Source organism: Pogona vitticeps, chromosome 1 (assembly GCF_051106095.1).
Source record: "Pogona vitticeps strain Pit_001003342236 chromosome 1, PviZW2.1, whole genome shotgun sequence".
Lineage (NCBI taxonomy): Eukaryota > Metazoa > Chordata > Lepidosauria > Squamata > Agamidae > Pogona > Pogona vitticeps.
The window spans coordinates 95,351,129-95,363,174 of record NC_135783.1 but is presented as its reverse complement, the minus strand read 5'-3'; the positions used below and the strand labels follow the sequence as shown (position 1 = coordinate 95,363,174).

Genomic DNA, 12,046 nt, shown 5'->3' with positions numbered 1-12,046 from the left:
CAGTTGTTGTTCCAGAAGTCCAATCATGGCATGCTCAGAAGCCCTCTTTTTCCCTGCTGACCGTCTCACGTGGCCCAGACTCGTCCAATCCCGATAGCCACCGACCAGCAATGGATCTGCCCACCTCCCTCCAAGCCAGGTGAGGATGCCTCCCCCGCGTTGCTTTACCTTCCTGCCGGCGCGGCGTGGGGGCGCCCCCTGGAGACAACAGGTGGGCTCGGCGCCGTCGCCCGTCCGCCGGCCGCTTCTCACGTAGGTCACTTGCCGCCTGCTGGGCGCCTCGTGGGCTCCGTCGGCTCGAGGACGACCGTCGGGCGGGAACCGGGGCGGGCGCGCAATCGCGGGCTTGGCGTCGCCGACGTCCCAAGAGCACCGGAGCGCCAGGTGGAGCCCTAGGAGGAGGAGGAGGGTGGCCGAGAGGCAGAGTCGGAAAGCGACGCCTCTCCCCAGCCGCTTCTCCTTGCCCGCGCACCACCCTCCGGGGCTCATCCTGCTGCTGCTGCTGCTGCTGCCGGCGGCGCCGGAGGAGGCGAGGTGGCCGCGGGAACTGGAGGGACCCGGGCGAGGGGGCGGCGGCGGCGGCGGCCCCCGCGGTCTCCGCCCTGCCGCCGGGGCACGTGTCCCGCTGAAGGACACATGTCGGGACGGGAGCTCAGGGAGGCCCCGGAGTCGAGTTGGCGCTCGTCAAAAAAGGGTAGCGGGGACGGCGGCGAAGGGACAGACCTCCGCTCTTTGCCCCCGCCTTGCCCCCCTCACCGCGGAAGGACCTCTCGGAGGCGCCACAAGCTGGACCCTCGGGCACCAAAGAGGCCCCCGGTCTCCTGCGCAGTTCAGGAGCAGGAAGGCTTTCCGCAGGTGGAGGTGGTCAGAGGAGGTGCAGGTGGTGGGATTCACCTCTCCACAAAGAAGCCAAGGCAGTTCGGCCTCTGGGTTTGGTGTGGTTTCGTTTTTTCCACTTGGCACCACAAAAGGGCCCCTAGAGTTGGTGGGTCCCCTCGGGCAAGGCAGCAGCGTGGGTTGTCCCTGTGCTCTCTCCAAGAAAAGGGGAGGCTACCTTTGGCCCCGCTTGCCAGCCAGCCCTGTAAGGAAGGGTGAGCGGTGCCCTTCCCGCGGCTGCCGTCCCATCTGGCTGCGAATACACATTTTTCAACCTATGCATTGCGGGACTAAAAGTCGGAAATGGGTCTTAAGTCAAGAAAACTGTGACTAAAATATATTCAAGCAACAGATTTTTGACCTGCTGCTGTAAGAGTGTGACCAGGTCTTGTGGCAACTGGAATAGAGAAGTAGCAAAATAGAAATAAAACCCTTTCCCAGGTCCACCCCCAGCAACGAGCCTAATGTATTTGCTGAGCACTTGTCCCTGCATGATTTCCAAGGTCTGCCTGTAGCATTTGCAAAGCAAGGCCAGTTTAAACCTTTAGCAAAATACTGTACAAACTTCAAACATCTGTTTTCATCCCTACCTGCTAGTACTGCATTTAACTTACATATAAAGATAAGCATGTTTTGGGGTCATGCTTGTGTATGGAATGGACGTTTTGTCTCCTAAACCCAGCACAGAGTTGCAAATCAGTTTTGCTGCTGTTGGATTTCACAGTCAACTAGCACTTTCTACTCTGCACCATGCAAAGTAAATTTTCCAAATGTGGTTGTATGTTCCTGCTGGAGTTTACAGAGTACCAGCTCTCTCACCCTCTTCCCTGACTTCTCCTATGCATAAAGGTTGCAAATGAGGGTTGTCTGCTTTTCTAGATTGCAGAAATGATCTTCAAGCATTTAAACTCTACTTCCTTTCTTGCTGCCGATCTGCTCATTACACTTTCTGGAGTCAGAAAGTGAAACTTTCTCAGCTTTGGAAAGTTCCTGCTTGCCAGAAAACAAATCTGCTAACATCTTGGTGTCAGTCAGGTGGTTCTGTGTACGGCTGTATCTGAAACTACACTCTGAAGATGGCTTCTAAGAGGACAGTTTTTAATAGGCAGTGGCTGAATTTCAAACTTCATCCTGACTTTGTTCCATGGCTATCACCAGTTGCTGGAGACAGATGCAAAGGTTATTGTAAAGTGTGCTACAAAACCTTTGAACTAAGTAATATGGGAATTAGAGCTGTGGAGTCTCATACGCCAGGACAGTTACATCAGAAGAACCTGAAAATTAAGTCAACAGTCCATCGTAATATGTTTAGGTTCAAAGCCAAGTACAAGTTCAGAGAGTAAAACCAGAGAGGGTGAAGAGAGCCCCTGCAAAAATTGGAAAACATGATCAAAGTGATGAAAATGGCAAAGAATTACCCACCGCACAAACTGCTATGGCTGCCTGTGTAATCAAGGACTGTGTGTTCTGGTGTAATTTGCTTGGGAATGGAGTATTTATGGCTGTGAGATAGGCTTTTGTCCTATTCAAGGGATGGGTGATTAGTGTGTCTTGTGCGTGTATTGTTGTGATAAGGAGGAGAGATTATCTGTCACTGTGATTGATGGGTGTCATTACCTGGTCTTTTGTGTGTAGTGATCCCCGGTCCTTGTGGCTGGGTAGAATTTGTTGACCTTTTGCACGCTGTATTTTTCAGAGCTGGGAGAAAAGTTTTCTTGAGTTTCAAACTTTCCTCTTTTTTGTTGAAGTTCTGCTGGTGCTCGTGGATTTCAATGGTTTCCCTGTGCAATCTGATGTAATGATTGCTGGTGTTGTCCAGTATTTCAGTATTTTGAAATAGAATTTCATGTCCAACTTGTTTTAGGGCATGTTCAGCTACTGCAGATTTTTCTGATTGTTTTAGTCTGCAGAGTTTGTCATGTTCTTTGATTCTGGTGTGGATGCTTTGTTTTGTGGTTCCAATGTATACCTGGCCACAACTGCAAGGTATCTGGTATACTCCTGCAGTGGTGAGGGGGTCCCTTCTGTCCTTTGCTGACCATAACATTTGTTGTATTTTTGTGGTGGGCTTGAATACTGTTTGTAGGTTGTGTTTTTTCAAAAGTTTCCCCATGCGGTCCATGACCCCTTTTATGTATGGCAGAAATACTTTATTTGTGGGTGGCTGTTTTTCTTCTTCAGTTTGGTGTTGTTTTCTTGGCTTGATGGCTCTTGTGATTTTATTTTTGGCGTAGCCATTTGCCTGTATGGTCCAATTCAGATGGTTGAGTTCAGTGCTGAGAAACAGCTTCACAGTTCCGATTTGCATAGTCTACCAGTGTTTTGATTATGCCTCTTTTTTGCTGTGGGTGGTGGTTGGAATTTTTGTGTTAACCCTGTTAATTTAGTGAAATTAAATAAGTATGAATATAACTGGATTGTGCATATTCATCTTATATAAAATCCAGAATCTCAAGAGGTCCTGTTGCAATGAAGTACCCAATGAAAAATGGCTAGAATATGGGTTCGCTGTGATTTCTGTTTTTCTAAAACATCTATTTGGAAAATCTAGATGTGTATTTGTAGCATTTTCCATTCATCTTGATGTTAGGGAAGGCTTTCTGTAATTGGTGACCTTTGGAATAATGAATTGCCCAGAATGGTTGAGGCACTTGTAAAGTTATCATACAGTCTTAGCTTCTGACGTCTCTGCAGTAGTATATACTCTCTGCTTGGAGTAACTGGATTTCTAGAAGAAACCAACTTTTTTCAAGCATTGGACCTTGAATGCTTGAGTAGTTGTATCCCATGCACCAAAGTAGGCTGCCATTTGAATATTACAGTGGCAGATGATGCTTTTATCTGTGTGACTTGGTTAAATGAGTGACTTATTTGTTAATTCGTCAATGCACACATTCTCCCATATGCTTATAAATCATTATATTGCATGTCATAGTCTACCTGGGCAGTATCTTATACCATAAGCAGAATACAGTGGTGCCTCGCTTAGCGATCGCTCTGTTGAGCGACGAAATCGCTTAGCGACGGAGTTTAAGCGATCGCAAAAGTGATCGCTTAGCGATGGTCCCTATGGGAAAAATTCACTTTGCGATGATTGCAGGGAAGCGATCATCGCAAAGCCCCCATTTTCGGCCAGCTGATCAGCGGTTTCAAAATGGCCACCGGGTAAACAAAATGGCCGCCCGCTGTGTGTCCTCACTTTAGAGGCACCGAAAATGTCCACCCCATGGAGGATCTTTGCTTTAAGGTTAGTTTTGAAGCCCATAGGAACGCATTAATGGCATTTTATTGCGTTTTTATGGGCTTTTTAATTCCGTTTAGCGATGAAATTGCTTAGCAACGTTTTTTCCTGCACAGATTAATGCCACTAAGTGAGGCACCACTGTATATCATTTATGGCGGCATATTATTTCATGCATTCCAGGAATGTACAGTGTCAAGGGATTTGATCCAACAGGTTGATAGGTTCCCTTGATCCACTTTCAGAACACCCTCATTTTGTCTTCGTTCTTCTTGTATGCCTCTTGTCCTCCACACACGCTGGAAGATCATAGGCTTCTATTGATTACATGATCTTGCAAGAACAAAAATTGTTTCCACCACTGGTGAGCTGGAGAGTACATTTGACCTTCTCCACCAATACTTTCCATTAGCACATAATACTACGGATGAATGAAAAGAGAGATGGATAAAATGCCCTTATTCTTCATCTTCTATCATATACCAGCCTGATATTTTAGGTTGGACAAACCAGTCTATTGTTCTGATCTCATTTTTGAAAATACTGTAAAAGGTTTTAGCGATGATGTAGGACTAAAGAATTGTTGCATGCATCATTAAAATTAGTTGAGCTCCAGCTGGCTAAGAATAGAATGATAGGACTTTTCATTTCAGAGTTTCCTATTATCACATCTTGCTTTAGTATGAGTTTCAAGTGGTATAAGAAAAACTTTGGTCTGGCATTCAGCTGAGATGGCACCACAGGAAGATAAGAATCACCAAATCTGTCACAAACTGATCAGAGGATCAAGGCAGAATGCAGTTCGTAGTCCTAAGAATATGAAAAGCCCTGCTAGAAGGCTCCAAATTAAACAAAGGAGTATTTGCCCCACCCTCCTGTTTCCTACCATGGCTGTTCTTTGCCCATTTTATTGTTTCCCCCCCTCTCCTGCCACCATAGTTCCTGAGGTACAAGTATTCAGAGTAGGATTTCCTTCTCTGTTAACTGGAGGTTTCTTCTGATAGCCAAGCTGCAACCCTGTCTGGATGGGAATAGCCTGGCCTCCATGCTCCTGTAGGTTAGACTAGAGTGGTGCCCCGCTTGACGATTACCCCACTCCATGACAAATCCACTTTACAATGAGTTTTTTGCCCAGAAGTTTCCTCAGCTGTAATTAGCCCCTCAGATTCCAGATCTTCTTCAGCTGAACTCATGACACTATGGGCGGGAGCCTTTACACTGTTTTTAACTTTATGTCATGAGTGCAGCCTAAGATCCGGAACCTGAAGGGTTAACTGTAGCTGAGGAGAATGCTAAGCGATTAGAAATACAAACAGCTGAATCGTTCCAGATTCTTCTCCCCCAGTAGAGAGGCTGAGGGCCAGGCTGAGGGGAAGACTTATGACGAAAAGGTCAGAGGATCACTTGAAGGCTGCCCGCAGAAACATCAGATCAACTAGCCCTGGGTTCTGACAGGATGAAAAGGCTTCCAGCAGTTCAAGGACTGTTTTACTGTATAAGCAGCTCTCGGACAGCTGGAAGTCCGTGGAAGCAACAAGTCAAACCTCTGGCTTGCATCCACGCTCCTGACAACCTTAAACTTTGTTCTCTGGACCCTTGGCTTTGGACTCTGACCCTGGACTACATTGTGTGTTTTGGCTTTGGTATTTGGATAAAAGTTCTGCATTCTCTGAATTTCTGACATAGGACTGGCTTATTGGACTCTGCTGTTGTAACCTCCTGGAATGTGACACTGTATAAATCCATTTCTTTTTATTTGAACTGTTATAGCAGGCTACACTGCTCTTCAATTTTGCATTGATGGGGCAATCAGCCCTCTCCTGTCCTTTTTTAAAAAAATTACTGAAGGTGTTTGTGGCGATCCCCCTTGTTGCCCTTTTATTTCATTTGGGCTCCACAAAGGTAAACACACCTTTTTCCTTCTTTTCGCTGCCACCAGATATTTCTCCTAATACCAATACAATTCCCACATACAGGAGCTGCTCATATAACTTAGGAATCAGAGGATTGATAAAATATTCTTTTATTAATGAAAAAAATCATAAGGAGAATCAAATATATAACTATTTCAGGTGTGCATATATTAGATCATGTATTCAAACACTGGTGTTTCTCATGTTAGGCTTATGTGTTCATTCCTACTTGTCCACTATGTTTTACTCTTTCAATTTCCTTTCTTAACCCCTTTTTAGCTATTCCTAAACCCTAGCACCCTCTTCACATCTTCTTGTCCCTACTTCTCTTTCTCCCTATCTGATTCCAACTCCCTGTCTCTTCCAGCTGTCCAACTGTCATTCTGACTTCGCCCCTCCTGCTCTTTCCTCTGATTGACATGCAGGAATGACGTCATCTTTTGGGTTCCGCTACAGTGATATATTTAATTATATTTTATCTGACTTGCTTTGAAAATGACCTTGAAGGCTTAGTATTGCATTGTTTAAAGCAGTAACACCAACACCCACAGCTTCCCTGCAATTCCAGTTTAAATGATTTTAATTCTGAACACAAACTCTCAGGCCAACTAACTTATTTCCATGTACAGCACATCTAATGATTAAATATTGACAAGACTGACTTCAGAAGCATCTTTCACTCCCTGAGGCTAAATATCAAAGGCTATTACTATAATAGGCTAGCAGTTAGCCTCTGCAGTATAAAATGGATATAGTAATGCCCAGTTGACACTGCCAGAGTGAACTTTTAAAGTAATTATTTGTTTGTTTGTTTGTTTTTTGCATCTAACTCTCATTAATATTACTAATAATTTCTAGCATTTTTCAAAAGCCTGAACCTTTCAAAGGAATGGCTCACTGCAGTGTGCAAAGATTGAATGGAATGTTGCCCTGTTGCATAATTTCCCACAGATACCATTGTCCCATAGATGCATTTAAAACCATTTCCATTTAGCAGCTGTAATGTAAATATGAGCCTTTAAAAAAAACTTGTGGCAATTGGTTGGCTGAGGAAGATGGAAGTTGTAATACAGCAATCTGAAAGGTAACACCTTGGGGAAAGCTTACTCAAAGCAGTCATGATTTATATTATGCAGATGCAGTTCTATAGTCAACAAGAACTAGGGTAACACCACTCAGTGAGTTTGAGGTTCAGATTCTGAAATCTCAACCGAAATCCACTGAATACTTGTCAGGAAGAACACACACAGTCCCACAACTGCAGAATCACATGCAGTGTTCCCCCTCCCACCCAAAAGAGACCAGGACATCTGCTCCTAGTACAGGCTGAAATTCCTAATCCCTTTACTGAATCCAATTGACAGCAGAGTAATCCCTCTGACCTCAATGTGATTTCCATGCAACTATTATGGAGTAAGTGGTTTGAGGACTGCAATCCAAATTTAGTATGAAAAGGGCTTAGCATGACTTGAAAGGGATGGAGAAAATCCTCTAAAACAAAAAAGGAATTTTATACAATAGAGGTTTTTGCTTTCACTGTGTATGTTGATATGCTTTTGGCTTTTATAACTGTGTTTTTGTCATCCATATTACATAAAGAATAACACCATTAGGGTGTGACCACACTGAAGTTTGTCTCAAGCTAATGCAAAGTTCTCTATCTCTCATTTAAATCGCTGTCGCAGTTCACAAATAAATTTGTAATTATCCAAAGAAGGTACATTTCAAATGTTTCCATGTCACACAAACACACCTTTCTCCCTCATCCATCTCTGCCATTATCACCAATGTTTTTTTCCTTCCCCCCCCCTTTTTTTCTTTTTTCTTTAGTGTTTAGTAAGTGAAATTGTGCTAAACTGCCAAGGTAAGCATTTGAATTAACAATACCGTATATCAGTTCAGCACTATAGTAAGACTGTGGAATCCGCAGGATCAGTACTCAGTTTCACTTATCTGCTACCTAAAAATATTAAATAAAAAACCCTCTAAATTAGGGGTCCCCAACCTTTTTCACCCCACAGACCAGCTGGGGAAGGAGGGGCACCCCCCAAGCTCATGGGCATGTGCGAACAAGTGAGTGCAAATGAGCGTGTGTGTGCACACAAACGGTGGTGTGGCGCTCATGCATGCTCACTCGTGCGCATGCACAAAACAGTGTGGTGCTCACACGGGGTGCACACCGTTGTGCGCATGCGCAAACAGTGGTGCAGTGCTCACGGGCAGCATGTGCAAATCAGCTGTGCAGGAGCGAGTGCATGTGTGAGGGGGCGGGAAGTCTCTCCGCGGCCCGGTTCGGCTCAGGCCACGGACCAGCACCGGGCTGCAGACCGGGGGTTGGAGACCTCTGCCTATGGATAGAGGGTCCTACTGTATAGTGACAAAGATGTGAGCCTTGGAGGCATCCAGTTTTCCAAAAGTTCATAGCAAATGTCATGTAACTATCATTGTGGCATAGTGAACTCTGCTGGTAAAGAATCTGCAAAGCAGGAGTGCTGATTGCATTGTCATAGTTTCTAGAACCAGACAGGTTTTTAAAAAAAGGAATGGCACTGTTGTGTATCTGCAATTTCTATTGATTTTACTTCTGTAGATTAGTAATTGCTTTCAGATGCACTCCCTGGCTGATTCCCTTCAACACTTACAGCTTGGTCTCAGTTAAGCCCTCAACTGAACCACCACTACAATACATAGCATGGTCTCTGGCTCCCTGTAGTGGCCAGTTCAGGTAAATACATTGTGAAAATACTTATTTCTAGGTTTTTTTTTTCCTTTGAGTCGTTTTCAAAATTTCAGACCACAGATAAGGGAAAACATGGATATTGATCCATCAGATACTGGGATCCTACTGTATGCCCAGCCTGAGAAAAACCGATGTCTACCCAACTGTCTGCAGTACTTTTGCAGTAATGTGTTCAATGCTGAAAGGGAGACAGAAAGGAAGTACTTTCTATTTAAAGACTTTTTAAATTGAAATCCTATTGACACTTGCATAAGATTTGAGTAACTTGCCATGGCTGCCTGCAGCTGATTGATGAAGTGCTGGGGTACATTCTGGTTGAACAAATCAGGCACATGACCAGGCATGTGACCCAGACACTCCTTGACACCTTTCAATTAGCCAGGGCAAGTTATTCAGATCTTACGCAAACACCGGTATGTAAGCACCAATAATAGTTAAATTTATTTCCTGGAATCCATAACCTAATGCCACCTAAGGCCAATGATGGCATCAGCAATAGAGAATGTGAAAGGAGCAACTCAATTCAGAGGCTGGCAGAAAATCCAGCATTTGCACACTGCAGTGGACCATCCATTTACGGTTCAGTCCCTGACAGCCCCTCTTAAAAAGCTGCTGGAAAAAGGAGTTTGCAGGAACAAATACCCCACTAAAAACAGTAAACAAAATCAACACCAAAAACACGTTCAAAGCAATAAGTCACAACAGTCCATTCAAAATCCCAACCCAGGCAGCAAGTCAATAAGGGAAAGCTTGCCTGAAGAAGAAGGTCTTTGCCTGCTTATGAAAGGACAGCAAAGATGGGGCAAGTCTGGCTTCCAGTGGGAGGGAGTTCCAAAGGCTGGGAGCATCTTTGAAACACAGCTGCATATTTGATAGTGCAGGGATGGTGTTAAAATACTGGTATGTGTTTCAAACACTTAGGTCTTTTTTTAATTGACTTCTTATGCTGTCTTTTTCATGGCAAGGACAAGAAAAAATGTCCAGAAAGAGGGAGAGAGAGAGAGAGAGACCACCCAAAGGGTCAAAGGCTGCATTGTGTTACTGTGCCCATTCTTATTCAATTATTACTTTCATTTTTCCCCCTAGCTCAGAGCCTAGGAAAGTTTTTTTTCGTACAGATGCTGGAAGATAACTTTTTGGAGCACCAGCCTAGAATCCTGCCAGAAGGTCAACATGGGGAGATTTAACAATCAGAGGGATTGGTGACAGGTGATACATTTATAGGCCACTAATAAAAATATATATTTAAAAATTGTATAAAATGCAAGCTTCTGTGGGTGAATGACATAAGAAGGACTGTTGACATCATCTTCAGGACTCGGCCAATCCCAAGGGTGCTGCTGCTGCTGCCTTGGGAACCCAACCCCACTCACCTGGGTCTTTCTGACCTCACAAGGGCCCCACCTCTCTGCTGGCAGATAAAAGGGGCTTGCTGGGCAGGGCAGGAGAGGCAGAGAGAGTGTCAGTGGTGGCTGCCCAAGGCAAGTTCTGAACTTGTGAGTTAACAACTCAAGGCTGGCGGAGATCTGTGCTTGAAGTTGGTTGATGTTGGTAATGGACTGGGGGGAAGTCGGTGGATGTTGGCAGACAGAAGCTGGTGGAATTTCCCTACGGAAGTAGGCTGAGGCTGCAAGGCGGAGGCCGGCAGAGGTTGGTGGATGAAGCCGGGGGACGTTAGCCTCCTGAAACCAGCTGGCAGAAGCTTGCTAGTTACCGGTGGATGGAAGCCCGGGCGTGTGTCAGAGGGGGAGTGAATATGTGTGTGTGTGTGTGTGTCAGGGGGGCTGGCTGGTATGTGTGTGTGTGTGAAAATCTATGTGTGAATGGGCTGGCTGGCGTTCTTGGGTTTGTCGCCGGGTGTGTGTGTGTGTGTGTGACCCAAGCATGCGGAGGCTGGCTTCAGAAGTGGAGTGGAAGAGATGAACGGAGGAATATTCCTGGTGGAAGCCAGTGGATGTTGGCAGGTGGAACTTCAGGATGAAGTTGCCAGAACATTGGTCGGTGGATATGCCTGGGTTGAAGCTGGTTGATGGCAGTGGATGAGCTTGCCCCTTAGTTGTTTTTCAATCTCTTTCTCTTGCAGGGCCAAAAGCTTCCTCTTCTCCAGGGGGATGCGAGGGACCAGAAGGCAGGCGTCCTGCTGGATCTGACTCATTTATCCTCTTTTCAAAAGCCAATAAAAGTATTTTTCTGGAATGGTTTTGAAGTATTGTCTTGTTTGTCAGGGGCATTCATGGGAGCATCTTCCCCATCCCCTCATTATATCTGGGGCCCAATGCCATGGGATGGATCTCTGTGAGGTCATGGTGATGCCTTGTGATGTCACAAGAGGCAGGAGCCTCTTCAACAGTGGGAACATAATGTGTCTGCAGGTGTGAAGGAGTGGGAGAGGCACTGTTGGTCCCCTATACAACTTCCTAAATATATTATGCGTCCAACACATGCAGGAAGCCAGTGAGCCCTGGTGCCATTCAGAGAGGGTTGGAGTTGTGTACCCAAAAACTATGACCACCCCGTAACAATAAACGAGACTCGTTCCTTCCCTTCCACCACTGCTCCTGACATTTGTCTGCCTGGCCTGGAGATTCAGGGAAGCACAGCCACTTCCTGGCACTGCAGCTCATTCTGTGAGACCTGGCAAGCCTCATCTTCATCATCAACACCATGAGCATTCCATGGACAGCTCCCTGAAGAGTACAAGTGGGGAGAAAATATGCCACTTCAAAGAAGTTTACAGTCCAAACTCTCACGCTAGTGCCATAACTGAGGAAATGGAGATGGACAATAATTTGGAGATGATTGTACATTAAAATTGATGTGGATCCACGCCATGGATAGATGGCAAAAATACACTGGTACTGCAAAATCTGCTGCCTGAGGAAAGTGGATGCCTCTGAGCACCTAGTGGTTCAGGTGTCTATGAATGCAGCAAATGTAACATACAGTAACTATCATTCTGGCATAGTGAATTCTGCTGGTAAAGAATCTGCAAAGCAGGAGGGTTAAACACTGGCGATCCACCCGTGGACCCATCCAGTGACCCAGTCTTCCTCTCCACTCAGCTGTCATTATTCTTTTTTCCCTCTTCTAGAATGCCCAACAATTCCCCTTTCTCTTCTGTTTCTTTTCTCTCCCACCCCATTTTTCCCTTGCAGGTCTATTCTGGGGCTATTTCAGACTTTCACTCTGCTCACTCTTCTCCCACAATGCAAGGCGTTTTCTCTCTTTCAACATTTTGAAGAGTTATGTCGGAGTCATGTCCAGGATGATGGTTTC

The 12,046-nt window shown here is 45.4% G+C and overlaps 1 protein-coding gene and 1 long non-coding RNA gene across 6 annotated transcripts in view; one reads left to right on the top strand and one right to left on the bottom strand.

Moving 5' to 3' along the window:
* The window catches only part of METTL24 (methyltransferase like 24), a 161,162-nt gene extending 160,349 nt beyond the window's left edge, over positions 1–813 (bottom strand). For 3 of the 5 annotated variants that reach the window (XR_002301233.3, XR_012086497.2, XM_078385103.1), the window contains exon 1: positions 169–813. Coding sequence is in view for 3 of the 5 variants with exons in the window: in XM_078385103.1 (XP_078241229.1) it covers positions 169–489 (321 nt within the window). In the remaining 2 variants the exon portion in view is untranslated. The remainder of the gene's footprint in view (positions 1–168) is intronic. The other 2 variants (XM_072997921.2, XM_020801333.3) reach the window with 2 other exon arrangements.
* Positions 814–1,140: 327 nt separating this feature from the next.
* On the top strand, positions 1,141–10,966 carry LOC140706689 (uncharacterized). The gene is made up of 2 exons (XR_012086500.2): positions 1,141–9,979; positions 10,854–10,966. It is a non-coding gene; the product is annotated as an uncharacterized LOC140706689 (long non-coding RNA).
* Positions 10,967–12,046: the final 1,080 nt, after the last annotated feature.